Source organism: Drosophila grimshawi, unplaced genomic scaffold (genome assembly GCF_018153295.1).
Source record: "Drosophila grimshawi isolate 15287-2541.00 unplaced genomic scaffold, ASM1815329v1 contig_1377, whole genome shotgun sequence".
NCBI lineage: Eukaryota > Metazoa > Arthropoda > Insecta > Diptera > Drosophilidae > Drosophila > Drosophila grimshawi.
In genome coordinates, this window is record NW_025062900.1 from 15,891,542 (window position 1) to 15,919,071 (window position 27,530).

General features: G+C 38.1%; 8 protein-coding genes and 1 long non-coding RNA gene across 15 annotated transcripts; 4 read left to right on the forward strand and 5 right to left on the reverse strand.

The window, feature by feature from the left end:
- Positions 1-14: 14 nt before the first annotated feature.
- On the forward strand, positions 15-1,065 carry LOC6561549 (uncharacterized protein ZK945.8). The gene is made up of 2 exons (XM_001987976.2): positions 15-270; positions 337-1,065. Exons 1-2 carry the CDS (start codon positions 81-83, stop codon positions 597-599), a joined length of 453 nt encoding a protein of 150 aa, XP_001988012.1. The 5' UTR covers positions 15-80; the 3' UTR covers positions 600-1,065.
- LOC6561548 (F-box/WD repeat-containing protein 5) lies at positions 946-3,760 on the reverse strand. The gene is made up of 3 exons (XM_001987975.3): positions 3,150-3,760; positions 1,259-2,676; positions 946-1,194 (listed from the first exon to the last, which is right to left on the reverse strand). The coding sequence occupies exons 1-3, from the start codon at positions 3,676-3,678 to the stop codon at positions 1,111-1,113; spliced, it is 2,031 nt and encodes a 676-aa protein (XP_001988011.1). The 5' UTR covers positions 3,679-3,760; the 3' UTR covers positions 946-1,110.
- Positions 3,761-3,866: 106 nt separating this feature from the next.
- LOC6562502 lies at positions 3,867-5,519 on the forward strand. Of its 2 annotated transcripts, XM_001987974.2 has the most exons (3): positions 4,019-4,103; positions 4,170-5,036; positions 5,100-5,519. In XM_001987974.2, exons 1-3 carry the CDS (start codon positions 4,069-4,071, stop codon positions 5,419-5,421), a joined length of 1,224 nt encoding a protein of 407 aa, XP_001988010.1. In that variant the 5' UTR covers positions 4,019-4,068; the 3' UTR covers positions 5,422-5,519. The 2 variants fall into 2 exon arrangements, with proteins under 2 accessions (XP_032591742.1, XP_001988010.1); XM_032735851.2 differs by having other exon boundaries at positions 3,867-5,036.
- Positions 5,434-6,336, reverse strand: LOC6562501 (farnesol dehydrogenase). Its single transcript, XM_001987973.2, has 2 exons — positions 5,614-6,336; positions 5,434-5,555 (listed from the first exon to the last, which is right to left on the reverse strand). Exons 1-2 carry the CDS (start codon positions 6,325-6,327, stop codon positions 5,514-5,516), a joined length of 756 nt encoding a protein of 251 aa, XP_001988009.1. The 5' UTR covers positions 6,328-6,336; the 3' UTR covers positions 5,434-5,513.
- Positions 6,337-6,842: 506 nt separating this feature from the next.
- Positions 6,843-8,589, reverse strand: LOC116805239. Its single transcript, XM_032735852.2, has 5 exons — positions 8,325-8,589; positions 8,247-8,257; positions 7,870-8,055; positions 7,603-7,796; positions 6,843-7,534 (listed from the first exon to the last, which is right to left on the reverse strand). The coding sequence occupies exons 1-5, from the start codon at positions 8,555-8,557 to the stop codon at positions 7,127-7,129; spliced, it is 1,032 nt and encodes a 343-aa protein (XP_032591743.1). The 5' UTR covers positions 8,558-8,589; the 3' UTR covers positions 6,843-7,126.
- A 358-nt stretch (positions 8,590-8,947) lies between these two features.
- Positions 8,948-9,734, forward strand: LOC6562476 (prefoldin subunit 1). Its single transcript, XM_001987972.2, has 3 exons — positions 8,948-9,104; positions 9,226-9,368; positions 9,426-9,734. The coding sequence occupies exons 1-3, from the start codon at positions 9,075-9,077 to the stop codon at positions 9,631-9,633; spliced, it is 381 nt and encodes a 126-aa protein (XP_001988008.1). The 5' UTR covers positions 8,948-9,074; the 3' UTR covers positions 9,634-9,734.
- On the reverse strand, positions 9,651-10,559 carry LOC6562698 (protein-lysine N-methyltransferase CG9154). Its single transcript, XM_001987971.2, has 3 exons — positions 10,324-10,559; positions 10,110-10,263; positions 9,651-10,051 (listed from the first exon to the last, which is right to left on the reverse strand). The coding sequence occupies exons 1-3, from the start codon at positions 10,468-10,470 to the stop codon at positions 9,687-9,689; spliced, it is 666 nt and encodes a 221-aa protein (XP_001988007.1). The 5' UTR covers positions 10,471-10,559; the 3' UTR covers positions 9,651-9,686.
- Positions 10,560-10,621: 62 nt separating this feature from the next.
- Positions 10,622-15,322, forward strand: LOC6562697 (Krueppel homolog 2). 5 transcript variants are annotated; one of them, XM_001987970.2, is made up of 5 exons: positions 10,622-10,733; positions 13,398-13,718; positions 14,319-14,568; positions 14,633-14,766; positions 14,839-15,322. In XM_001987970.2, exons 2-5 carry the CDS (start codon positions 13,447-13,449, stop codon positions 15,059-15,061), a joined length of 879 nt encoding a protein of 292 aa, XP_001988006.1. In that variant the 5' UTR covers positions 10,622-10,733; positions 13,398-13,446; the 3' UTR covers positions 15,062-15,322. The 5 variants fall into 5 exon arrangements, with proteins under 5 accessions (XP_001988006.1, XP_032591902.1, XP_032591901.1 ...); XM_032736011.1 differs by lacking the exon at positions 10,622-10,733 and adding an exon at positions 10,771-11,149; XM_032736010.2 differs by lacking the exon at positions 10,622-10,733 and adding an exon at positions 12,331-12,415.
- Positions 15,323-18,204: 2,882 nt separating this feature from the next.
- On the reverse strand, positions 18,205-27,276 carry LOC122322433. Of its 2 annotated transcripts, XR_006246600.1 has the most exons (4): positions 27,124-27,276; positions 19,177-19,569; positions 18,936-19,046; positions 18,205-18,221 (listed from the first exon to the last, which is right to left on the reverse strand). It is a non-coding gene; the product is annotated as an uncharacterized LOC122322433 (long non-coding RNA). The 2 variants fall into 2 exon arrangements; XR_006246599.1 differs by lacking the exon at positions 18,205-18,221 and having other exon boundaries at positions 18,749-19,046; positions 27,124-27,275.
- Positions 27,277-27,530: the final 254 nt, after the last annotated feature.

Consider the following 27,530-nt stretch of genomic DNA (forward strand, 5'->3'; position numbering starts at 1 on the left):
ATTTGGCCACACTACGAAAAGCTGCAGCTGATCTACGTTGTTTTTATAGCTGCTTTGTTTGTTTATTTTGCCAATTGAAAATGGCTCACATGTCGTCAAGTAATACGTCCGATATATCAAAAACAGAAACTGTGGACGAACCAGATGGCGGCCAACAGGCGGAAGCGCCCACCTTGGTGCTGCGCCTCGAACAGCCGCGAGACAAACGCCGGGTCGTCTTCCAGGATGGTATCATCGACAATGAGCACATGAATCGCATGAAATCCAAATGTAAGTGTTGAAATCATTATTAATGATTACATTGACTGCAATAGTTGAGTGTGTGTGTGGGTTTAGGTTGTTGCATATACAAGAAACCCTTGGCCTTTGGCGAGAGCTCCTCAGAAGATGATGACGAATGCGAGCATTGCTTTGGCCATCCCGAAAAGCGCAAGAAGAACAAGAAGAAGCCAGCGGCCAATAACAATGATTCATGTCACCCTAACGAACAGCCTTCCACATCCGCTGAGGCGCAATCGAAACCGATTCAAGGCACAACAGCGAATCCAACAGCAGCCGCAGTCAGAGAAGTAGAGACGACAGTGCAGCCATCGCTATAGTCACAAACCCCAAACACAAAGTAAATCATCTTGAGGCGAAACCTTTTTACATTTAATTGAATATTAACAAACAAAAACAACAAAAAAGTAGAACAATTTGCTAACACCAAAAGAGGCAGTTTATACAGACTATTTACTAAAATGATCATTTAAATCATTTCTCAAAATTTTTGTTTCCTACAGAAAAACAAAAAACAATTGCAAATTACAGATTCCAATATATTTATTATATACTGTTTTTTCAACAATGATTTCATAGACACCTGTAAAAACTAAATATAAAAGAATTGTTTTTTAAGTAACAAAGTGAAGTCGACGCAATTTCGTGAAACAAAACAATTTCAAATTACAGCTTCTAATATATGTATTATTCGTTTGTTAAACATAAAGATTTCTATAGTACACTTTCATAGACATCTGCAAAAAAAGAAACAAAATATTAAAGAATTGTTTTTTATGTAACAAATTCAAATCGATGCAATTTCTTTCTTCAGGCAGTTTCTGTTGTTAATTAATTTTTTGGCTTTAGCTCAAACGATTCGCTGACATTCAGTGGGATGTTGTACGCCGTGGCCTGGGCACGGGAGCGCCAAACCTATATATAAGATATACAAGATCAGGTCAGATCAGATCAGGTCAAAGAGATGCTGGCAATTTACCTTAATGGTGTAATCATCACTGGTTGTGACCAGCATCTGGGAGTCTTTCGGATTGAAGGCAACACTATTGACTACATCCGAGTGCTTGAACTTGGCCAAACTGATGCCATAGTAGCGATCCCACAGATATGCATGCTGATCCTCAGCACCGCTGGCCACATATTCGTCGCACACGTCTAGGAAAATGAAGAAACAATCGGTGCTAGGCGTATAGGCTTTGTGGGCACGAAGCATGTTGCCCACTCGCTTGAGCGTCATCAGATCGATCACGTGGATGTCGATCTCCTGGGCAATTGGCGGCGGTTCCAGCGGATTGGTGATGTTGTAGTTCTTGGGCCACGGGCGTGTGTTCACATAGAGATAGCGATGATCCGGACTGAGTGCCATGCCAATGATATGTCCATGCAGATCGATCACCTTGTCCACCTGATCGAAGCGATCCTTGACGGACTCATAATCCCACCAATCGGGATCGTTGTGCGGCGTCTGCTGCTGCTGTTGCTCGGCGGCACGCTTGGCCGCAATTCGCTCCTTGAGCGTCGGACCCGGATCCAGTTTCTTGGGAAAATACACGTTACGAATGCGCTTGAAGCCAATCTGATGGGGTGTAAATGTTTTCGAGCCGGTCGAAAAGATCAGATACTTGGGCACATTGTTCTCCATCTCATCGTATTCCTCGCACGACTCGTACTCCTCCTCGGTGTCCATCTCATCGTCCTCCGTGGCCGTGACAGCCGCCCGCCTGTACTCCTCCAGATAGTGGATGGTCGCATCCGTTGTGTGACCGGGTCGTGCCCGCGATCTCCGCACCTGGCTGTGTTCACTGATGTCCGGCAAATAGTTATCCTCCGGCGTAGCGCTGCGCGTTCGTCTCAAACTGGCTGCATGCGACAGAGGATTGCCACTGGCAACGGCCAGCGCACCGGCAGACGTCGAGGGTTGCTCATCGCAGTCTGCGGGAGCAGCGGCTTCTTCTGGCTGCGGGCGTGCCAACGGATCATTGGAGTCATCCAGCCACGGACATCTTGCCATCATTAGGGCGCGCACAGAGCTCGCGTTGCGATTGTAGAACTTGTACAGCTGACTCATGATGGGCACATGCTCCGAGTCCGCCTCCTGATTGGCCTTGTTCAGCCACAGCACCGAGGTGCTCACCAAATGCGCCAGCCAATGCAGATCACCCGATATCAGATACTGATCACTGAACCAGGTGCCAAAGATGTCATACGGACGATTGACGACTCGGCACCGCAGATGAGATTCCGTTGCACCCAGAAAGAAGACAGCGATCTCACCGGAAGTGCTCTGAGGCGAACCAAAGTGCACTCCGGAGACCAGGAGCAGCGTGTCCGTCTGATTAAACTGGGAATACTGTGTGTATTTCCAGCTAAACTGCTTCATGTTGTGCGCATATTTTTCTGAAAGCATAAATGCGAAAATGTATCATTCAAATTCGGTTTGTGATAATTGAATTGGTCCAAAACTGAAAAGTTAGAAAGCTGACTTTCTGCTGGGATTCGAAAACTATAACATATGTCTGCCATTGGAACAATCGGATAAGGATGAAAACTTGCTTGCTTATATGACATATAAACACGTAATCAAAAAGGTGCCGATTGAATTGAATCTAGCTCATCAATAAACCAATAATGAATTCAATAAGATCATCTAGCGCCCATAAGAAAAAACTGTGGATCTTTTAAATTTACAATGAAATTCGTATTTAATCAGGTGGCTGCTGGTCTGGTCTGCAAGGGGCTGTAACCTTCGGCACTCCCTTGACAGATGTTCTGCTGATAATGCCTACCAAGCCTTGGAAATAGTTGAATAATGAGATGCTCAGTGAAAGCCAATGATTTGGAGGATTAGTAAAGGCAAAGGCGATGCTCACCAGTACATGGGTGTTGTGCGTTCCAGATGATCACATAGCCATCCTTGGAGCAGGTGGCAAACATTTCGCCGTTGTGGGCAAAGCTCACGTGCAGCACCTGATGTGTGTGGCCCTCATTGCTACCGTCGCTCGGCTCCAGACGCTGGGCCTGCACAAATGGAATTTTTGTGCTGAGCCGCTGATATTCGGAACGCCAGCTGCTCGCGCCCGGCTTGAGCGGTATGCTTGGCGAGGCACGAAAGTGTTCCTGGAACTTGTCGCGCCACAGCAAATCATCGTTGCAAATGGCATTCCAACGCCGGCAGCTGAGTCCCGCCTGGAGCAGATCATAGACGCTCAGCTGTGCAAAGATCTGCAAGAGGGCAGGCTCTGGCAGTGCCCACCAGCCCATCTCTGGCTCATCCACGGTATCATCGCTGTAATCTTCACTTACATCAGCAGCAGCAGCGGCAGCAGCAGCATCTGCATCTGGATCTGCAGCTGTGTTTGCATTAGTTACCAATCGTGCCTTTTTGAAGGTCAATTCCATTTGTATTTCAATTGTTTGCCGTAGTCTAGTTTATTGAAACTACAACTGTTAATCGCGGAGTAGTGTTAAATATTACTAGCGAGTTGAACGTAATAACTGGTTTTGTTGCGCTGCTTGGCCTCTATTGTGTGTGGCTTGTTGTTGCCCAATTTATCGTTATAAATTGAAAATAACTTTCTCCGTTTCGCTCCGTAAATGTATTTGTTGCTGTTATTTTCGGAGCAAATCAGCTGATTTGACAGCTGCCATGAGCGAAATGTCACAGCTGATCGGATCGTTGTGTGTGTGTGTGTTATCGAAATCGAAAATTCGAAATGACAATAAGTAGCACAACACACGACAATAACAATAACAGTAACAGCTGTTCTGCCAAAAAAAAAACAAAAAAAAATGTCAGCAATATTTCGGCCGCAATGCCTGAAAAGGTGCGTTCCAATAAGCATTATTAATAGCACTAGAAGAAGTGCAACTAAAACTAAACTTAACTTTAGTATCAGGCAATTGGTGCGCAACTACAGCCCCAAGCCAAGCCAGAATGCAGTTGTCATCGCAGCCGCGGTGCGAACGCCCAACTCCTTCGAGTATGCCCAGACGGAGGATCAGTTGGCCGGCCTGATCATCGATGAGCTGGTCAAGCGCACCGCTGTGCCACGGGAGGAGTTCAAGAAGCTTTTTGTGTGCACCTCCAGCGATATTGTGGATAGCGATTCGCTCAGCAGCGTCGTCCAGAATCTGGGACTGAAGAGCTGCCAGACGCATGCAATCCAAAACAAGGCGTGTTCGGTGAGCGGGCTGCAAATGTCTCTGGAATGCTTGCAGCAAAACGCAGATGGTTGCATCATATTGGGCGATACGCGTGCGCATATTAAACAGCAGGTGAAAGACTCAATGCCCAGTGAATTGATCACCGCCAGAATGCGGCCCAGCAGAAAACCCAAGGCAACAGCAAATACTGCGAAGGATGGTTCGGATGCGCCGGAGGAGTGTCCAGGCGCTGCAGCACTGGCACTGACCACCATGGAAACAGCAGAACGCTTGCAATTGCAACCGCTGGCGGTGGTGCGGGAATTCTTTATAGTGAATGACAATAAACAGGCAATCTATCGGCTGAGCAACAAACAGCCAATTCAGCTGAACGATGTGCACAACTGGCAGCTGGTCGTGAATGATGCGCCCGAGCAACATCTGAACATGCTGGCCGAGCTGAATGTGAAGCATGTGCGCACGCACGATGTCAAGCAGAGCACTGCCAGCCATGTGCTGACGCACACAGTCCATGCCCTGCCCGCCGGCAGCTTGGGCTGTGTCATTATGGAGTCGGGCGATGGACGATGCGTGCTGATGGTGTTGGAGAAAATGCAAGTAGCTTCAAGCAAATGTTTACTCATTTTGTCATAATGATCTCTCTCCACCTTCTACAGCATGCCCGCAACCAATCCGTCGAAGAATTTGCCCCAACTGACACTCTATACGAAAGAGCCGTGTCCGCTGTGTGATGAGTTGCTTGCGCAGCTGGATCAGAACTTTGCCGGTGAATTTGAGCTGAAGAAGGTGTTCATCGATCGCAAGGAGAATGTGCGCTATCTGCGACTCTTTCGCTACGATATACCCGTGCTGTTCCTCAACGGCCAGTTCCTCTGCATGCACACCCTCAACGAAAAGGCGCTCCGTGATCGACTATCCGCTCTGAAGTTAACTGCAACAGCTGCACCATCACCTGCTGAGCCAAAGAAATCAAAGTAGGCAAACAGTTGATTACATGTCGCACTCGTTGTTGCTGTATATATATTTCTTCTACATTTCTGCACTGCATAAACCAAATTCCACGTGAAGACCTAAAATATCTCGCCCATCGGCTTTATGGTTATCTCGTGTATCTGCAAAGCGTTCAATTTACATTTGAGACAATTGAGAATTGATGGCAATGTGGTTTACCTGAACATGTGGCGGTGTGCTTAGTGCATAGAGCACAGCATCGGCAATGTTCGAGGGGTCCAGTCTGGCCATGTCCTTGACATAGAAGTGTATCTCTTCGGGAAAGATATTCGTATTGACTGCGCCCGGGCAAATGCCCGTGACACGCACCTTGCTCTTATGCAGCTGAAATTCCTGGCGATACGTCTCAGTTATGGCCGTAATGGCAAACTTGGTGGCCGGATAAATGTTGAACGAGGGCAACACATCTATAAAGTTCAACACCTGCTGGCCGGCAATGCTGTTAATGATCAGCACATGACCCTCAACATCGCGCTTCTTCATATTGTTGAATGCTGCTCGGGTGCACCAAATGACGCCCATAATATTCGTATCGATTACTTCGCGCAGCTTTGCCGTATTGCCGGGCGTAACCAGCTCGGTTTCCCGTGTGATGCCCGCATTATTGAGGAGTACATCGGCGCCCTCCAACTCACGTTCGATCCAATCGAATGAGCTCTGCACCTGCTCCTCCTTGGTGACATCGCAGCATCGTGGTATAAAGTTGTGCCGCAATTCACTCGGCAGACTCTCGCGTAGCTCCTTCAATTTGGCCTCGCGACGTGCCAGGCCCACCACGCGCAATCCCGCACCAATCATGGCTCGGGCACAAGCGGCTCCAATGCCGCCACTGGCGCCAGTAACAACAGCGAGTTTGTTGTGCCACCTTTCCATGTTTCCAGGCAAATGAATGCGACTACGGCTGATGTCAGCTCAGTGGTTCGGCTGTCAAGCACTTTGCCGGCTTCTCTGGGCCGGCAATTCTTGTCCGTAAAGTAGGTTAATCTCATATAGTTAGTCTAAAGTGCCTCCAGCCCATATTCGACAAAAGAACATTTTTCATTTATGTAAAACTGAAACAATTTATTCTAGTTTTAATTTATATTTAATGACTTTTGTATAATTCGTACAGTAAACGCTCCTTAAATTAATCGCTTTGTTGATTCCCAATCTCAATCAGTACTAAACTTAAAATGCAAATTATTTGAAATGAGTATTTTGTATTATGTTTTTGAAAACGCGATTTTCAAACAATTCTAAGAACCTTACAAGCAATCAAAACAAACGAAATCTACATTAAGTGATGGAAGAATGGAAGAAAGTTGTTATGGTGACTATTTGATAAAATAGTTCGATTTTTTGTTGATAAAAAACCAAATCTTTTAACAGATTAAAATGTTATATATACTAGTTATATAAACTACTCATAAGATATATCTCGTTATTTTTTATATAGCTATCAATAATATTACTATAATTCCCTTTAAAGGAGCTTGGAGAACTACGAATGAATGACATATTGTAAATTACAGAGAATGAATCAATAGTTGGCTTTCAATTCAATGGTCAATCCTAAGCCTAACTGAATCTAGTTCTCAATTTGTGAGGGAGCATTATGTTTAACTTTATGTTTAATGACTACTTAAATTCTAGTTACACATATTTTGATGCAAACAAAATAATTGTATTCAGTCTATTGTCGCTCCAATTGTACTCTTTCATATCTAAATAAGATTTCGCATATTTTTTCTCTTGCCTCCAAGTTAAGATCCGGATCCAGCCTATCTAAGCACTGACCAACATATCTGCTGTAGCAATTAGATGGCGGTTCCTGTTTCCTACTCGTTTGGTTTGACGTAACGCCCGACAATTTGTGGAGCAATGCGTTTTCAGTCATTTCTGTTGGCTTTCTTTTACGTTTGGCCTGCGGTCTTTCCGGTATGGATTCGAGCACATCGTCAAAATTCTCATTCGATCGATTAAACTCATTATCCTGAGTATCTTGAGCTAGCGGTTCGAGCACTACACAAGGTTCGCCGGATCCCATTTCAGATTCCATTTCTCCATTTGAATCTGATAAGCTGGCCGACGTTTCAAAAACCTTTAAATCAAATATACATTTAATTATAAATAAAGTTGAGCTCAGGCGAATACTGTTAGAATATTTACAGAATGATCAATATGGTTGAACGTTGGTTGCGGCGGCCGGCAACCTAGCAAAAAACTCATTCTTGAACTGTATTTCCAGCCTCCAGCCAAATGGTCCTCTGCGTCGGAAAGGCTACCGTTATTTTTGGTCTTAACGGATTTGAGATCCGCTTGGAAATATGTTCGTAAATTGTTCCATTTCTTAAAGCAATCATCTGACATGAAAAACATAGTATTTTAATGAATACAATAAAAGCATATAAAAATCATAAAAAATATTAAACATACTTCGAGTAAATGGAGTCCGTGGTTTTAGGGCTCCATTTATTTTGTCGGCAGCCAGATACCAAAAATGGGCTTTCAAATGTTTCTTTTTAAAGTCAGGCACTGAAGTATCCCAAACATAGGAATGGCTTTTGATCAAATCAATCAGATAATTTACTTCTGCTTCCCGCCAGTTTACCATTCTTTGACCTGTAATAATGAATCAAATATAAATGAAATTTGTTTCTGGAATTGCTTAGAAAACTCAGCAAAAATAAATACTACAAAAAAAGCTCGAAAATTAACTGCTATTACAAAATCGTAAATCCAATGTGTATATCGATTTATATTTGCACTTGGCAGTTCCTTATCATCGGATTCGCAAATATATAATTCCTTACCTCTGTGAATTCTGTAAACATAAGAAAATGTTGGATTCAATTAGGTCAATTCTAGAGTGCAGCACAGAAATGGCTCACGTTTTAGTCTGATGCTCCTTTTGGTGTGTCTCCTCCCAGTGCAACTCCATCTTCTCGGCGATATTAAATTCTGGAATCGTGTCCTTTTCTATCTTCACAATTCCAATGTCAATTTCGGTGGGGGGCTGATGTTTTGCTTCGCACGCAATTTTGTTGTTTTCCATTAGATGCCAATCGAAGTCGTTCGATATTTTGATGCAGGCAACACGTGTGTTTTGTCCAATTATGGACATTGCTTAAGCTACAGCTAACATATGTACATATATATTTAGCCACTTAAGACGCTAATGCGATAATTTTCAGACATTAATTTAAAAATATACACGGCTCTGCTATACTAATATTTTTCTTGGCTGTGTGGACATGACAACTCGTGGAAAATATCGTATTGAAAACAGCTGTTGGCAATTGCACTAAATGCGAAAAAGTATGCAATGCACAAAAATTATTTTATAAATAAAAATACTTCCTGCTGATTCTGTTAATGAACTTATTTTGTAGCTTTAAAAGTACTTAAAAAGTAATTTCAATATGTATTGCTAAAATTTGAATTTGTTAAAATAAATTAGCGGTGCATTGACAATATATTGATATATTATTACATTCAATCGACCGACCGCCACAATTCACTTGGCTATCTACAAATAATTCTCGAGTAAAACGCAGGTGTTTAAACTTTTGTGGAATTAGTCCATAAGACAAATAGTTAAAAATCGAAATAAATAACAGCCCAAAGCAGACACACACAAAATGGCACAAATGGATTTAGAATTGAAGAAGGTACGTGATTAAGACTGCAACCAGTCGACTGCCGGTTTGGCAGCGCGTGTGCAAGAAAAAACACACTCATCTGTTTTGCTGTTTGTTCCTAACCCAACCCCAAATCTCAAATCTCAAACAGGCCTTCACTGAAATGCAAATTAACAAATTGGAAACGACGAAAAAGATCAACATGATTGACATGAAATGCGACATGGTGAAGACGGGCAAACACAAATATACGCTAACCGAAAAGGGCACCAGCAATTTAACGGATGATACCAGGTGAGTTCAACGATGAGAAACTTTAATCAGATTTATTATTTCTATAATTAACTCCAGGGTCTACCTGTCTGTGGGGCGCATGTTCCTGCTGACCGATGTGCAGAACATGCGGGACGAGCTGAAGGGCAAACAGGAGAAGTGTGATAAGGCCATCGAGCTGCTCGAAAAGAAGAAGGAATTCCTGCAAAAGTCGCTTAAGGACCAAGAGGATGGCTTGCGTGAGCTGGTACAGCAACGCAAGGACGCCGATGCAACAGCGAAATAATTCAACATTCATTCAAATTCAGTCATAACATAACACAATCAAACTCGAGCTATTTATTTGTCAATATAATGGTCAAAATTAAAGTTTGCATAACTAACGAACTCGTTGCCCAAATTCCGCTCATGCTCTGGTCGAAATCTGCACCTATGCACGGGCAAACTGGCGACCAGCCAAGGCTCGACGACTTCGCCGGAACAAAATACAAGCTTGGACTTGCTGCTGCGCTGTAGACTGATTACTATCCTTGACATCTTGGACATGCACTCCTCGGAGAGAAAGGGTGGATCCGCAATTATTAAATCAAAGCATTTGTGATGGTCTTTGAGATATTCCGAACTGCTGTCGATGGCATTAAAATCATAATGCACAAAATCATTGCCGTAGGCAGCAAACCGTTGGTCGTACTCAAATATGTTGACTGAAAGTGAGATTGTTCTCAAGCAAAACATTGATTTATACCAATTTTTAGCTTTTACCTTTGTCGTGTAAATTCTTAATTGTTGCGTACAGCGAAGGACAGGATAACAAAGCTATGCGAAAGTCGTCGTTGCTTTGTTCAGCCAGAATTTTTTCCACTGCATTGCCAATTGTACGTTTCGTCTGCTCACTGTACCAAAATTGGCTGAGTTGCTGAAATAAGATGCCCAATAATTATATTAAATACACAAGTTGTTTAATAAATGTACTTACCCAATCCTCCTCGAAATGTGCATCCTTCCCGGTTTTATTAATTTGGCGCTGCTCCTCGGCATGCTCACGCTGTGAGCGTTCAGCTAAGAATTCATTAAGTATGGCTAATGTGTCGGCAGGTAATGTTGTCTCATCGTTGTTGTCCATGGCTATAATTTACCAAAACTTTGTGCCATTAATTTATTTGTTAAATGCGGTTGGTTGGCCTGTTGCTGCACTCCCCCACTTTTAATTGGTATGTACACACTGACCGGAGTGCTGCCAGATAGTTAAATATCGATAAGCATTCCAGTATTGCATACAATTATTTATCGGCAGTCATTCAATCGCAACTTTGTGTCGACACATTTATATTTTTTAATTTAATTTCGCTCTGTAAAAGAACGCTGCGCGTTAGCTACATTTTTCGGGTAAGTCTGCGTTATTTTGAAATTAAGTTTGCGTGTTAGTTCTAAATTATTTGTCAGCTTCCCCGTTCGCGCTTTTTCGTTTACTTAATTTCCTCAAACGTTGGTAGTATTAGTGTGTGGTTGGAAGAGGGTTCCAAATTAATAAATAAAAAAGAAAAAAGTGCGCCCGCAATGGTTAATAACCTAATTTCCCTATGATGTGCATAAATTGCTGTACATATATAAGTGCATTTATTTATGGGAACAGAGGCACAAAATATGCAGGTCGTCGTCGCGTCGTCATTGCTTAACCGGCTCCTCGTACGCTGTTGCTACGTGTTGCCCCAAAAAAGCGGAAACAAGCAATTCGAGGGTCTGGTTTTCTTGATGCTTAAATGAAATATAATGGAATACACGCTCTATGCGCCTATAGTTGTGTAATTAAATATTTATTTTGCATATACACATTTACAGACATGCGTTTGTGTTTCGTGCGTACTTCAGGTCTAAAGAGTTCAACGATGTCAATCAGAATCAGATGTCACACACACAATAAATAAAAGCGCGCACCTTGTTCTCAATTGTGCAGCTGACGTGTTCCTCGTGGTCCCACATGTGACGTCACTCTTTTTTTGAACGCATATTCGCATATTTCGATTTCACAATGTTCAGCTCAATTTAAACCACAAATAATTGATCAGTTCGATTCGATATTAAGTATCAATTATTGCTTGATAGTCGTGGTCAAATTCCAGCGCCCAACTTGACCCACTTTAATCGAAGGACCTGAAAATCAATAATTGTCTGCTGCCCTTCAATTTGCATACGAAATGATGGGCCCCTAATGACCCACTGCTGTCCCTGCTATTAGACAAACGTTTTCAATCTATCACCTGTGTGCATTTATCTGCCAGTGTTGCCAGTGTCTGACCACCAATTCAAATTTGTATTTGTAGAAAAAGTATTAAGCTAAATATAATTTCCTTAAGTGAAATAAGTGTCTTTTGAGGAGTCACTCAATTTGATATATTTACTAAATTATGTATATTCAACTTCTCTTTTTATTTGTTTTTCTGTTGTTAAATGAATAACATAATAGTGGGAGTTATGTGGTTAGCTTGTAAATGCTGGAGTAATTAAAATTAATAATTTAAGAAATAATAGACATATTCGATGGGGCTACAAATTTAGCTTGTACATTTAATAGTAATTAAAAAAAAAAATACTTTTAAAAATAATAGTACGCCATAGAGCCAAACACATTTTAGGCAAACACATCATTTCCCTTGCCCGCTCCTATTTTATTTGATCAATATCAACAAGTATTCAAGTTTGGCTTGAAAACAGCGATAATGACAACATTGAATTATTATTACAACACTTTTTCCGCGTGTTCAAGCTTCGTTTTCTGTTCATGTTACGCCGTCGCACTTTGCTTTGCACTCGCTCACCGCATTCGCACTCTATTCTCTCTCCGTCCCCCTCTATCTCTGTCTCTATTGAGTGTCTGCCACCTGTTCGACCAACACGTACTCTTACATCAATACATACAGGTGTGTGTGTGTGTGTGCGATTGTGTTTTGACGGGTGTACGAGTATGTCGTAACGACGTGCACATTGTGGTTACGGCTTCGTCAGTGACAGACGAACCGTCTCGGCATCTTCTCCTTAGTCCGTTTTTGTTATTCACTGGAAGTTTAGCTGTAAAATTGACGTATAAAATCTTTTAATTGCTTTTAGTGTGTGTTCGGATTTCGTGAAAAGCTCATTTCATTGCTGTGCCTCGTTAACTTCATTTCTAATTTCAACGAACATTCAAGCTCAGCTCTCGTAATTAATAGTGAAAACTAGAAAACTATTTTTTTAGTGCATGCAGCTCGTATGAAAGTTGAGATCGTTAGGTAAAGCTTTAGAGAAGCGATCGTGTGTTTATATAAACAATAAGTGGCATTTAATTGTTTTGTTTGGTTTATTTAGCCTGCGCAAAACTCGACTATAATTGCAGTCAGCTTGTCCGCATTTACATCACATTTGCAAGCCAGAGACTCCAAAATTTACGCCGATTTGACAACTCTGAACACGCCTTCGACATTAAGTGTGTGTGGATGTGTGTGTGCTTCCAACTTTCCATTCAACTGGTTTTTGTGTGTTTTTACGATATATTTATAATGTCTATATAAATTACAATTAACAGCGCGTGCCATTTTAAAACCCTATCACAACTGTGTGTTAGTTTTCTAAATTTTACTTGCTTTAGTTTGTTGTACTTTAAATAGTATTAATTTTTTTTTAAGTAAAGCAAAGCTATAGTAGTAAAAGAGCACTGAAACTCAACTATTAAGGTAGAAAATAACAAAGCAATTTCGAAATTGGCTAGCAGGTTTAGAAGCTGACAGCGAAACTTGAAAAAGAAAACTTTTACTAGGCGAGAAATTTCAAAAATTTTCTGTTGCTTTCGTAATTATTTTTTGTGATATGTTCTTTATTTATTTTTGTAAATTCCTGTACTCTTTTTCTTGTTGTTATATTGCGTCCACCAGTTTTATGGGCCATAATTGTGGCGAGGCGCTTTAAGTTTATCAGGGCAACGATTAGCGAGGCATTGATAAGCTTTTGTTTGTAATTCCAACTGATAAGGTGCAAATGTCTAATGGTCTTCATTTTTTTTTGATAACTAACTTGCAGGCTAAGAATATCAGCAGAAAACTGAAGGAACACCAAGACAACTGCAAGCATGAGTACGACAAATGAGCAGTCGAGCTTCGACAGCGCCCAGGGCGATGCACAGCCAAATGCCTCAAGCGGCACATCACAAAAACAACAACAGCAGCAGCAGCAGCAACAACGAGAACAACAGCAGCAACAGGAACAACCACAGCAGACAACACAAAATGCACCGGCAAAGCTGCTGCAGCATTTCCAAACAAATCGCATCGACTCGGCGCTTTGGGCGCTACGCCTCCTCGTCATCTTCTTTACCATCAGCTATGTGTTGCCCATATTAATGTAAGTATATATACATATATATCTGTATATCTAAACAAACATTTTTGGTTCAAATAATTATTACTAGAACAGAAGCAGCATATTCTGTAATCCCACTTTGAAAGACACTGAAAGACAAAATTTCTAGGACAGGCCTAAACCCCTAAGTAGACAATACTTGAATTGTATTACAGAGATGTGTACCTAAAGAGAGATGTGTGTATATAAAACCACTACTAAAACGGGGGAGTAAAAGATTTCCAGCCAGCCACCAAATCGTTTTATAAATATCGGCGATGTAAATTTAAATTTTAGGATTTATCATACAGACAAAAGAAAAAACAGTTTTGTTTTCTTTTTTTATATATATATATATCATATTCTGTTAGCTCTTAGGTCTCTTAAAAAAAGCCACACTTTATTTATGAAAAATAGTTCCAAATTTTGAACGTTTTCTGAAAATTGCGAAATTTTAACTTTCTTAAAATGTTTGATATATAAACTGCTAAATATCATATCATCAGCTAGCAACTACTGGCCTATTCTAGGCCCAGTTACCTATCAGTTGAGCTGTTTTAATTGAGATACTTACCCTCCCTTGCTTATCATCATTTCTTGCAGATCACAGCAGAGCGCCTTTAGCAAGGTGCTGCTGGCGAATGCGGCAATTTCGGCGCTGCGTTTGCATCAGCGCGTGCCTGCGTTCTCGTTTAGTCGCGAATTTCTGGCGCGTCTGTTTGCCGAAGACTCCTGTCATTATATGATGTACTCGCTGATGTTCTTTAGCATTCGGCCAACGTTGCTGGTACTCATCCCAATCGTGCTCTACTCCGTGCTGCATGCGTCCAGCTACTCGCTCAAGCTGTTGGATGTAAGTTCAGCTGAGTCACAGATCTTATCTTTCAGTTGCTAATTTATTTATTGATCTCTTTTAGCTGATTGGTCAGAACTCTTGGTGGGGCGCACGTTTCATAATTTCGATTGTGGAGTTCCAGGCGGCTAACATACTGAAGGCCACCGCCTTCTGCGAGATCTTTATTATGCCCTACACAATTGTGTTGACCTTTATGTGAGTAGTGTGCTATATATGTATATTTATATCCCTAGCTAATCTATTACCCTTTTTTTTTTTTAATAACAGGGCTCACGCTGGTCTGATGACGCCCATCATCTACTATCACTATCTGGTCATGAGGTACAGCTCGCGTCGCAATCCCTATCCGCGTAACGCATTTGCCGAGCTGGGCCTGGCCTTTGAGCTGCTGGCTGCCCGCTCCCCGCCCGTCATTGCCAAGATCATTCGTGGTGGCATTGGATTTGTGAAGCGTTTCGCTCCACAGCCGCAGCCGGCGCCAGCGCAGTAAACGAAATCAATCAGCACACACACAATTTACAGAAAGATCAACAGTCAAGTGACTAGCAACCAGCAGCAACATCTTAAGCTAAATAAGTCCTTTTAAAACACAATCACACACAAGATATACACCAACACACACGCAAATCAGAGTTTTGGGGTCCACACATTTTAATTGTTTACAAACAATTCGTGACGTACGCTTGTTTATCATAAAATTAATTGGTTTATGCTATAACTAAAAATGCACCTTTCTTTTATGTGTACTTTCTTCATTTGCCTCTTTTGATTTTGGGCATTTGGTTAAATTATTATTGTTTTCCAAATATTCCATAGTTGTGTTCACTTTACAAAGCAAAATGTGCATCGATTTCAAATTTAACGCTCGTATTATTAACGTTAATGCAGACCATTAGTTTGTTATAAATATATATATATATATATGTTTTTGTTGCTCCTTTTTTTATTCATTTTAATTAAAAAATTGAAACCTTGTAAGCTTAATGAGAGAGGATTATAAATTGATGCGCCGCAAGTCGGCATCTTTGGGCAACTGATGATTTACATACATATTTATGCATAACATCTACATATATATTTTTATTAATGCGTAAGAAGCAAAACAAAAAGATCAAGCATGTTAACATTTAATAAAACTATCCACGTGATGGAATGTAATTAATTTCAGTTTAGCTGTGTGCTCATTTAAACAACAAGTAAGATTCAAATATTCACTAAGCTGAGATGAACTTTTGGCTAGCCGAGATCTTCTAAGAATTATTAACTGTGCGGGTAGATTTCCATCAGCATTCATTTATAAACATGGAGTTTATTGGCTCTCGCTCTCAGTTTGGCTCAGCAAATGGACTTTAAGGGAAGATTAAGTCAACCAGCTGCTGATTTTGTTGCAGCGAATAAACAACAAGCTCATCGTCAGTATACATTTTCAATTACATAAATAAAATAAAGTCGTAATATATTCTTATAGTAACTCAACTATGTATGTAAATAAATGTTTGAAACTCCATTCGAAATGAATTTTGAGAGTTCATTTCTTTGAAACTCATTGAACAGAATCAGCACAGCATCTTGTCGAAAATTACACTGCATACTTTTGGGTGGACCAAATACTGGATAAATAAAATGTTTGGCACACAAATAAATACAAGGAATTAAAATTGGCATACTTTTATGATGGTCTTGCTATTGTTGACCTTCAAGTTGCATTGAATTCATTTGCATGCATTTATGTTGACCGAAATTCAAGTAATATGCAAATTTTAGCTAGTATTGAAAGAATATAAAAAGGCAGATGTCTCGTATTGTCTGGCAAACTTTTACATCAATAATTTTAATCCCTGTTTTTTTTGTTATTACAAATGGAAAAATCATTGCAAAAGCTACAAATTGAATCAGTTTGCTGTTTAAAATGAATAAAAACGGAACTAAAACCAAGTTGTTGCTAATTTTATACAGCAGGCGTCTGTTCCATTTCTTGTTAATAAAAGAAAATTTTAAAACATTGTAAGTATACAAAAGCAAACACTCATATTTATATATATGTAATATACGATCGTATATGCATTTTTGTTGATAATTTTTATTGCATTCATTTTAATTGTTTGTCTTAAAAATTAACAATATATTTTTATCATCTTTTTATTAAGACCAAAATGGTAGTTCAGCTTTTTATATATATTCTTCAGCAGCAACACTAGCCGAGTCAATAGAGCTGTCTTTTTATCCGTCTTTTTACTGAAGGCAGTTCAGATCACCTGATTGGACATCTATTTTATATAACTATAATGAAAATGTCTTAGATTTGCTAATCGAGATAGGAATAGATATAAATATTGGCATCTCTGTTACATAAAAGTGGAGTTTTTTGACAATCATCTGAATAATATTGGTTTATTGTCAAAATATTTGTTTTGTTGTCAAAATATTTGCTTAAAAAATCCAAATCATCTATAAAACACACAAGATTTTATGGATATTTTCCCAAGTGGTTTATTGGTTTATAATTGGCATATTTACCTGAGAAAATTCAGCAATTTATTAAAATATACATGTATACTCAATATTTAAGTTTCTGGTGTGAATAACGCCAGCAAAAAAATCAATGCAACATTTGCTTTCACTTTCTACACACACACCCACACAGAGAAAAAAAAAGGAAACTCCAATCTCATTGCATAGGCGTAGGCGTCGTGGGGGAGGGGGATGGGGGCGGTGTGGCCAATATATACGTAAATTAACCAATTTGTGATGAAGAAGAAGAGAAAGAGTCATTTCAACCACCAAGTGAGTGAGTAGTAAGCATATTTGGTAAGTAGACAAAGTGGGGGTCTTCACTTGCAAGAGTTTCAAACAAATTTTGCTTCCGAGTTTTTGCCCCACCCCCCCGTTCGCCCACGGGCACCAAGTTCAATGAACTCTTCTGCGTTGAACGGCAAAAAGAAACAGAACTTTTCTTTCGATTGCCAGTTGAGGGGGGTTGTGTGGGTGGAATCGAGACGATTGTGGCACGAGACTCACTTTCGTTTTTGGTGAGTGGGGAAAAAGTGTTGGCAGCTCTGCCTGCTGCTTGCTGTTGTTGTTGTTGTTCTTCTTCTTGGGCACAAGGGGAGCACTCGTCCATTCAACAGTGAGACAGGCAATGCTTTCAGCGCCCCTCAGCTCCCGCTTCAGCTCCTGCTCCTGCTCCCCATTTATATAAGTATGTATGTGTGTGTGTGTATATGAGTGTGTGTGTGTGAGAGTCGCTGGCGCTGACGCTTTCATGGGGTTCTTGAACTTTCCCTTCGCCCAGATTTGGGACGTTTGTTTTCTTTTGGTCTTTTCGGAGCACCACACACACACACACACACACACATTCACATGCTTTATTGACACCCAAGAATTTTTGGTTTTATATTATTGCGTTTAAATTTTTGATCGCTTTTCGTGCTGCATTTAAAATTGACGTGTTTCGTGCGCTTTTCCTTTGTGTTTTTCCCAATTCGGTTTTTTTTTCTTGCTGCTTAATTTGTTGTTTCCGTTTCCGATATTATTTATTTTTTACATTGTTAAAAAAAAGCTTTATTTAGCATCTCCATAAATTTATTTGCTTAACGTATTGTATTATTTTAAATATATTTTTCGAAGACTTAATATATTTCGATTCCTCTCTGAAAAGAATTAAATATTAAGTACATTTAATTATTCAAATGCTGTGAAATTAAATTATAAAATTTGATATCGTTAGGACTTGTTGAGTCTTTTGAGATGTACTAAAAAAACATATGCCTCACAAGAGATTTATGTTTACATTTTTAGTGACAGCTAATTTTGTAAAAGTTTGTCATTTTAAACAATTCTGCTCCTGTTACTGAGACAAAAGACAAACAAACAGAAAATTAATTAATAAATAAAATATGTGTTATAAAGACAGAACTGCTCAGGAAAAGCTCTCATTAGAAATTGTAGATATTAAATCTGATTACGAAAACTGAATCTTAAATTACAATTGTAAAAAGAAGCTTGTAGAAAAGTCATCAAGTTTATTATTAGTATTAAATGTATTGTGTTTTGTTGATTTCTTGGCAAGCACGAATTATTTAATTAACTAATCTAATATTCTTCGCACCATGAAATCAATTCTAATGAGACTACACAAAATCACACATAAAATATTTACATGGAATAATGAATAAAGTCATACTGAGTAATCCCAGATGTGGGTCAAACTAAGCCAAGTAAACACAAATCAAATTGGACATGAAACATTGTGGGTTGCGAGGGGGATGGGAGGGGGGCGTTGGACATAGGAGTTTGGGTCGTTGGTGGCGGGGGGAATGGGGAAGGCTCTGTCAAATAGCAACCACCATAATATGATAGCTTACCAATCCACAACTTGGGACACGCATAAAAGCGACTGCGATGATTATGCATTATAACAACCCTCGGGCTCCACACCAACACAACGTGACATCATGTGAAACCCACCCACACAACTAGAAAACAGTTGCAGTTGTTAAAAAAAGAAAAACCAGATAAAAAAAAAAATTAAATTAGATACAGAAAGTAAAAGCAACACCAAAAGCCCCATATTTTATTTTTTGGGGTTGTCCGCTCGAAGCTCACCGCTCAACGCTGGCAGCTCGCAGCTCGCAGCTCAGAAGCGAAAGGTCTTTGAACTCTGCAACTGAAAATGGGTCATACAACAATTTTGGTGTTTTTCCAAATTTCCCTGGTGGTGGTGGTGGGTGTTGCGCTCAACGTTCAACGTTCTTGAACATTGAACGTTCTGTGTTCTGCGTTTCCTCGTCTTCTCCCCGCCGTAAGTCAAAATCAATTTCAATTGCATTGCGTAGTCGCTTGGAGTTTGCGCATTTCAAACAGCTGATTTCACTGAATCATGCGTAAGGAAATTGTTGAGGGAATTTCTTGTCAATTTGAGTGAGTTTCATGCGCAAGTTTGAATGGAGACTGGCAGTTTGGAGTTGAGATTGGCTGGTTGAGTAATATTTGAGGTAGCTAAAAAAAGAATACAGTTTTGGGTAAGCTTTTCAATGTTGCGTAAAAGATTTGATATTATTTTATAAATATATAAATAAATCATTCTTGAGAAGATAGTAATCTTCTAATGAATTCAATTTAAAATAAAATTTTTATTTTTCGTTTTCGTTCCTGTTATTTTTTTACTTACATAATTTAAATTCTAGAAATTCAGTTTATAATTTCTGGAAACTCAATTGAAGCTTAGCAATAAAAAGTTATTAGTTCTTACTCTATATAAAATAAACAAATTAAATATTAATTGGGTTTTAATGGTTTTTCCCTGTATTCTTCAACTCATATGTAAAACATAAATAAAAAACAACATTTTTTATATTTTTCCCATTACCAAATGCTTTATTTGTGTTGCGCTTCAAATTACATAAAATGACTCAATAAACAAACACTCAACAAATTCAAATTACATCAAATTACCCAATACATAAGCACTCAACAACAAACAAACAAGCAGCAACAACAGAATTACCCATTTAAAGTACTCAACTCATAAATGCCCTGCGCTCAAAACGTTTCAAATTTCCCAGCGCTAATCCACTCACAGAATTGCCCTGCACGACTAGCACTCAAACGACTCGCGCCGCACTCAAATGTGATAAAACGCTTAACGTAAATTTCCCACCCAATTGGATTCATGACATAACCGGCTGGGAATTGTTTGCTTGTGCGTGAGAGAGTGCGTGCGTACGTGCCTATGTATGTATGTGTGTGTGTATTTTTTTCTCCGTGTTGCTTGTTGTTCGTTTTCGTCTGTTTGTTTGTTGTAATATACAAGTGCAGTTGGTCTGTGTGGGCCAGTGACCTCAAGTAACGGTATCCATAGTATTAGATAAGTGTTTGTGTGTGTGTGTGTGTCTGTGTATTTTTTTCTCCGTTGCTTTTATATTATGCTCTTTGTACTTTACGGCCCGCAGCGCTGCTTTTATTTCTTTCTATTTCGGACAAGGGGGGCGTTGTTCAAAAATTTGTGGGGGGGTGGCTGCGACGATCATTCGGAAGCTTTGTGTGGTGGCTCCTTGTGGGTGGGTGGATTGCACTTGAGTGTTGTTGTGATCGGATAAAGTATTCACCTAGATATCATTGCTCAAGTGGAAATTTATTGCAGATCAACTCGAGTTTTTCGTAAGGCTTTTGTGCAGTTGAAATTGTTGTTTAGAGGAGTTTTCTTTTTGGGAAATTCTAAGTAATTTATTTAGTAGTGTTTATAATAAAGTTAAGTTCTAGATGGCGTCTATTGGAACTGTTGAAATCATGAATATGAGCTTAAGAGCTTGAAAACAGCAGAAGTTAGAAGCTTCAGGAAAAGCGTTTATTCATTTACATCATGCTATTTAACTTTATTAACAATTTTAATTGATCAGTCCAATTAAAAAAAATACACTTGATAAATAATTTGTATTACAAGGCTTTCAAATGCAAATTTTTATTTCTTAGCTAAACAAACAAATTAAATAAATAACAACTAAGCATTAAAAAGGAAATTATTTCTACCCTTTCGACTTCCATGGATCAAGGCCCCATTATCGTCTCAGCTGTCGTAAGCCCATTAAATTCTGCCCTACAGAAAACAATGCTAGCAAAAGAAAAGCCCACAATCCGCAAACTCAACCCCAACCACCCGCTCTCTAAATAAAAGCAAACAAACCAAAATGTTTGCCAGTATGACAATAAAATATGTCCTAACTAAAAAGGACTGCCACGCATAGGTCTACTTAGAAGGAGAGGACTTTTCCTCCGCCCACCGAACCCCAACTAAGGAAATGATGCGCATGTCAATCGGCGCTGGAGGAAGAGAGAAAACCACCCTTGGTGGAGGGAAATCAGCCACCCCCGGTTAGAGTTAAGGAAATTTTTGTGTCAAGAAAGTGAAAAGAAAAGTGCAAGGTCATTGAACTTGAGCGAAAAGCGAAAGCTAAGCCGGAAAACTCAAGCCAAGGCAAGAAGCTGAAACCAAAGTCCAACCTAAAATGAATAAGAAAATCCAAACCAACCCCAAAGCGAAGGAAATTTCTCGGTCAGCGTTTTGGGAAAACATATGTATAATGCAGCAACTCTAGGGGGTGGCTTCCACACCTTGCCCGGGGGTGTTGGGTGGATGGGTGGTGGGGTGTAGCAGCATAGATGGGTGGCAATTTGACACACATCTGAACATGAAAACAGATAAAAAGCAGGAAATGAGAGCATTAAACGCACACCGTCAGCCAAATAGAACGGAGTACAACGTATTTCTTGGGCCTATTTACGGCGTACTCCTTGTCTCCTTGTCTCCATGTCTCCTTGTCTTTGTGGCGCCCGGCTATCTAAATCGTAAAATTTGTAATTTATGCCACTACCAGTTGGCGGTTATGTGCTTAGGCCAAAAACTTTTCAAACATCTTGCCCATTTGTAATCAACTTAATGTGCCTTTAATTGCGCAGGGGAGGAAGGTGCTCCACTGAAGGGTTGAGTGAGGTATCTTAAGACTAAATTTAGGGAAGTCTAATGGGCACTAGGCTGTCAATAGTGTCCTTAATCTGCTTAGCATTAGTTTTGCTTGGTGCCCCGCAAACTTAATAAACATTTAAAAATATGTAAGCCGATTGAAATCCGTTAACACATTTTCAAGCTACAAAGAGAGACTAACAAAATCAGAATCGCATAATTTACAACCATATTTCAGAGGGGTTACTTTTATGCCCTGCACCTATTAAGAACTGGGTATATTGAAGAAGTCAAACAGGCAGAAGGACCCCATAAGTTCCATATGTTAAATTAAAAATAAAGCACATATATATTCTTCATCAATTCTTCAACAGAGGATCCCCGATCTCAAACCAGAAAACTATAAAAAACTGTGGATTATACTTATTATACCAAGGTGATCGCTGCTTATTTTTAATCACATTAATAAGATAAATAATAGAAAACAATAATAAATAATAATAAAGAAATTATGAGTTTGATTTTTACTCTATTAAAAAAAATAAGTTTAAAAAAACATGTATTCTATTTTTAATATCATTAATGATAAATTGATAATAAAATGTTATTCATATTTAATAAAAATATTATAAACCGAAATGTCCATTTAACTATTACATTTTCCACATTAAAAACGAAAAGTTAATAATAATAAGATAATTTAATAAGATTAGACCAGTAATTAAATATTTGGATTTTATTTATTGAAAGATTATAATTCCCCCTTCACGAAAAGTTGCATACGCCCTTGAATTTAGACTAGAGAATGTCATTTATATTCATCTATTTAGTATTGCCCTAGTCTGTTCTAGACTATAGCTTAATGGATGTTATACAACAGCTTTTCTAATCTGTTTTTCTAATTACGAAACAAATTCTATACTGTTTCTAAGCGATAGCGCTTAAGCAATTAAATTAAAGTGTTATTACAGGTAAAACGTAAAAAATAGCCTTAGTACAGATTAGTATAGAGTATATATTAATCGAACTGAATACTCAAGCGAGAGGTGAATGTACAATAATAAAACTATTAGGCACTCTGAATAGACACAGCTGGCGCAGCGATAACAGAGATTAATAAAAACTAATAATAAAACATATTGCGCGAAGTGAGCTAATCATTGAAGAGATCTTATTTATAGATTCTGCAATTACAACTACGTCGTATCGATTATATGCGCTTCATTTGCTTCCTTCCATCAATTTCGCTCTTTTCCTCTCCCTCTCTCTCTCTCTCTCTCTCTCGCGCGCGCTTTGAGCTGCTTCAGCACATTTGCCGATTGTGTGAAGGAGACCAACCAAGAAAGCAACGAAGAACGGAGAAAGAAGGAAGCAAAAAAAAAAGAAGAAAAAAAATGGTGCCAGGCCCTCAGGGCCAAGTGCGGACCCAAGTGTCACCAGCCATAAAGTATGCCATGGAATTGCCTTTGGGGGCTTATTTATTGGCAACGTAATTTAAATGTATATATGTATGTGTATATACTGCATGCATGTACACATGTCTGTATATGTATGTGCGTTAAAGTAATTTTTCTTGATTTTTATTTGCATCTGGCAAATAAATTCCAGTTACTGATGCACAGCATTATGTACAGCTGAAGTGACTGAAGTGCCCAATAAATAGAAAAGAAACTCCAAAGAATGGGGAAATCCTTCTGTGTAATTTATTACAAATATCTTAGAAAAATAAAGCGTTTCTTTAGTTCTATTCAAGTACTTTCTCTGCCTCTGCTTCCAAATCGATTTTAAATCTAACATCGACCTTTAGCTAACACTTATCACGGATTTCAGCCCCAACACTTAACAAGTTAACTCTTACTATTTGTGTATATATGTTGTACGTTTAATATATATTTATTCATTCACCTGCTTGGCTTTATCTAGAGAGTCTATAGGTCGACAGATTGGCGCACTTATTCTTTTTATATTTCCTTATCCATGTCTGATATTTTTTTTTTGGACCTTGATTCTTGTTATACAATTTGAGTCACCCAACGAGGATCACTAATCGATTATTGAGCTAGTAACTCTTGTATCACTAGTAATGATCACAGATCACCAACGATTTAAGCAGCCAATACAAAAAAAAAATCAATCAATAAAAAATCTACTTTCAACTTAAACTAAGGACAAATATTCAAATTGATCACTGATTGAAATGATGTTTAATGTTTAATAATAATATATTCAACAAAAGAGATATTGTAAGAGTTTATTTATTCATTTTTATTTTATGTTTAAACTAATTTTATATTACTAATTATATTTAACATCTAAGGTATGACGATCATTAACGATAGAAGACTCACATTGATTGTTGATAGGTAAAAGTTATTGAAATTCTCTTTCTCTTTAAACTAGTTTTTACTTGTAGATCGAATAATTTATCTATGCGAGAAACTTACATTTTATGATAATAATACCAGATGTACAACAAAGAACTGATTAAAATATAATAAAACTATTCCTTTTTGCACACAAATTTCAACATTGTATAGGTAAATTTATCGCTAGCTACCCATAAATTATTCTTAGTATATCAATAAACTTTTCATTTATTGCAATATATATATATATATATATAATAATAGTGTATGTGAAAGAAAATGACATCAGTTCGTTTAGTTCAATTTCGATAAATTGTTCATAATATATAGTAGTTGTAGAAATGTGGAGAACCTTGTAAAATTGCTTGTCTATGGACCGTACCAGCCATAAGTCAAAAGCAATCCCCGCCTTTATGCGATAAATAATACTTTTCTAATGAAAATCTCGAATAGTGCATTTTGTTCGAAAACACGTTCCGGCCATTAGCATAAAGCGTACAACGGCACCGGAACCGCTCACAGCGCCAATAAAATCGGCCAAAATATTATATATACACATATACGACGATATATATACGAAACAACAAAAACACATTGTACGAGTGCTGATCTAAAAATTGCAATTTTACATCTTAAGTTTGACGTACGCTGCCCACGGCACGTGTAAAAACGATCGGGTGTGAAAGAGACAGACAGAGTGAATAGTGTGGAGTGTGAGAGAGAGAGAGAGACACGCACACCGAGTTAGACAATTTACCAAGTCAATGTACGACATATTGAATCGGCTACTTCTGAAGGTCGCAAGTCAAGTTACTTCAATATACACAACAAAAAAACTTGAACCGATTTTTTAATTTACTTACTAAAATAATATTAAGACTATAAACTATATATTTATTTATTTAATGTGAACTAAATAAAAATGGGTTTAAGAAATACAAAATAAATTAAAACTTATAAATAACATTAAAAAAGAGGAACTAAATTAAAAATATTGAATGGAAAGAAATGTAAAAAAGATATAATAAGACTGAGAATATTAAGATATAAAATGATCCAACATAAAAAAACATAATCAGTTCAAAAATGCAATCCTAAGGCAAAATTATTAAATTTAAAAAATAAACATTTTGGCTTTATTTGAGTCTTGTGTTAGAATAATAAGAACTTTACAACATTATTTTAAAATTTTTATAAAAAGTATCTTAAAAGAAAGCTTCCTCAATTATTGAATTACAAATATGAACAGTTTCAGAATATAATTGAAATAAAGAAAACAACCTTAAAAAGTGTTTTGTTTTAGGAACTTAATTTTTAGTGTTAATGGTCGTTTGTTAAAGTAGCTGGTATCTGTCGAAAATATTATGCATTTTTAATTATTCCTAATCAAAGTGTTTACATTAAATAATCTTATTTTTGCAGTATATATACTAGTTTGTTAAACTTCCAGGGCCTGTCTTAAATATAATAAAAACTATAGCATGACAAACCTTAAATGAAAATTACTCTATGTTGATATTTTTTTAAGTGTAAATATAGATCCATCCCAGATTATATATTCTTAAAGTGCCTACTTAGTTGCCCAGTGTCGTTCAACACTTTTTGCCAACATTGTGTGAGGTTCGCAAATAATTGCATTATGTAGAACCACTCCGGATGGATGTGTTTACGTAAGCGAAGGGCCTGAAATATTGCAAATTGAAAATTGCAATCTACACTGATAGCAATCAAACGTGTCGTCGTCTAGACCTGTTGCATAATCGACGAATCGACGAATTAAGATAGAAATGCGTTGTACCTCAACATTCATTATGGATCCGAGTGCCCCAAACTATAAAACTGGTTTGAATTGATGATCTATTTTGGTGTCTAGAAGTTTAATTAGCATATATTGCAGAAACTCTGTGTGAGTAATATTAATATAAGTATAATATAATTTTGTTGGTTAATTTAAATTGAAATAGTTTGCATATTTTACATTAGTTATATTAGTTCTCTTATCTCAAGTGCTGTGGCAACAACTTAATAATAGTTTGGGCTTAACACACCCGGAAATTGACTCTTCAAGCCCAACCACAGGGCAATAACTCACAAATAATATCAGTATTCAGACTGCATACACTCCGAGTCATATGAATAGGAATGGATTTATCTTAAAAAATTAACAAGTAAATAATAAATTATTTTAATAAATAATTAGTATATAATAATGATATTCGTTTTCGAATGTTTCGGTTAAAGCTCATATTGGGTTAGGTTATGGTGAATAATCTAATAGTGCTGCTTGTGAAATAAGTAATAAGTGAAATTGCAGTTATTTTTAAAGATTAAAATATTTTTGGTTTTTGTAATTTTTTTGTTACCTTATTTTATCAATAGTATTTAATATTTAACACACAATAAAACATAATTTGCTGCAAAAATGTGCAAGCAAAAAATTGTATTAAAAAGTTGATTCAGCAATAACATGAACAAAACTAAGCATTTTCATATATATTGCACTGTCACTATTCAGTTGTCTCGGACTGTGCATGCATAAATTTAATGCTTAATCCCCATCACTTTAGATTAAATATATAAGAAGTATACTCATTTATTTTGTAGTAGTTGTTGGGCCGCCACAACGGAAGCTCAAGTTGATGGTCAAATACAAACAATGGTGTGCAATTGTTCTTATCATTTCTTTATTAGATATGAACAAACATACTTACATACCAACATACATACCCACTTGCATACGTGCAAAATACAATGTATACATTTGCAGTTAGGCATACAATCTATCCTTTGTGAATTGCAATAGAATCGGCAAAAATGGGCGATGACTCAAGAGGCCGGCAATGTAGGCAAGGCGATAAATTAAAAATAACTGTAAACATCGAAAGTAGCCGAAAATAAAACGCAAAATTAATGCAAGTTACTTGAGAATAAAATAAATAAAAAAACTCATACACACACACACACAAAGAGCAGGCCACGCGCAACTGTAAAGTAAATACAAAACTCAAGCAACATCAACAACTACAAGCTGGGGCATTCAGTCGGGGGCTATAATAAGCTATTTCACACACATTCACAAGCATTAAAATGAATGTATTTGCTTGTGTGTGTAGCTGTCATAGTGCTAGAGCGAG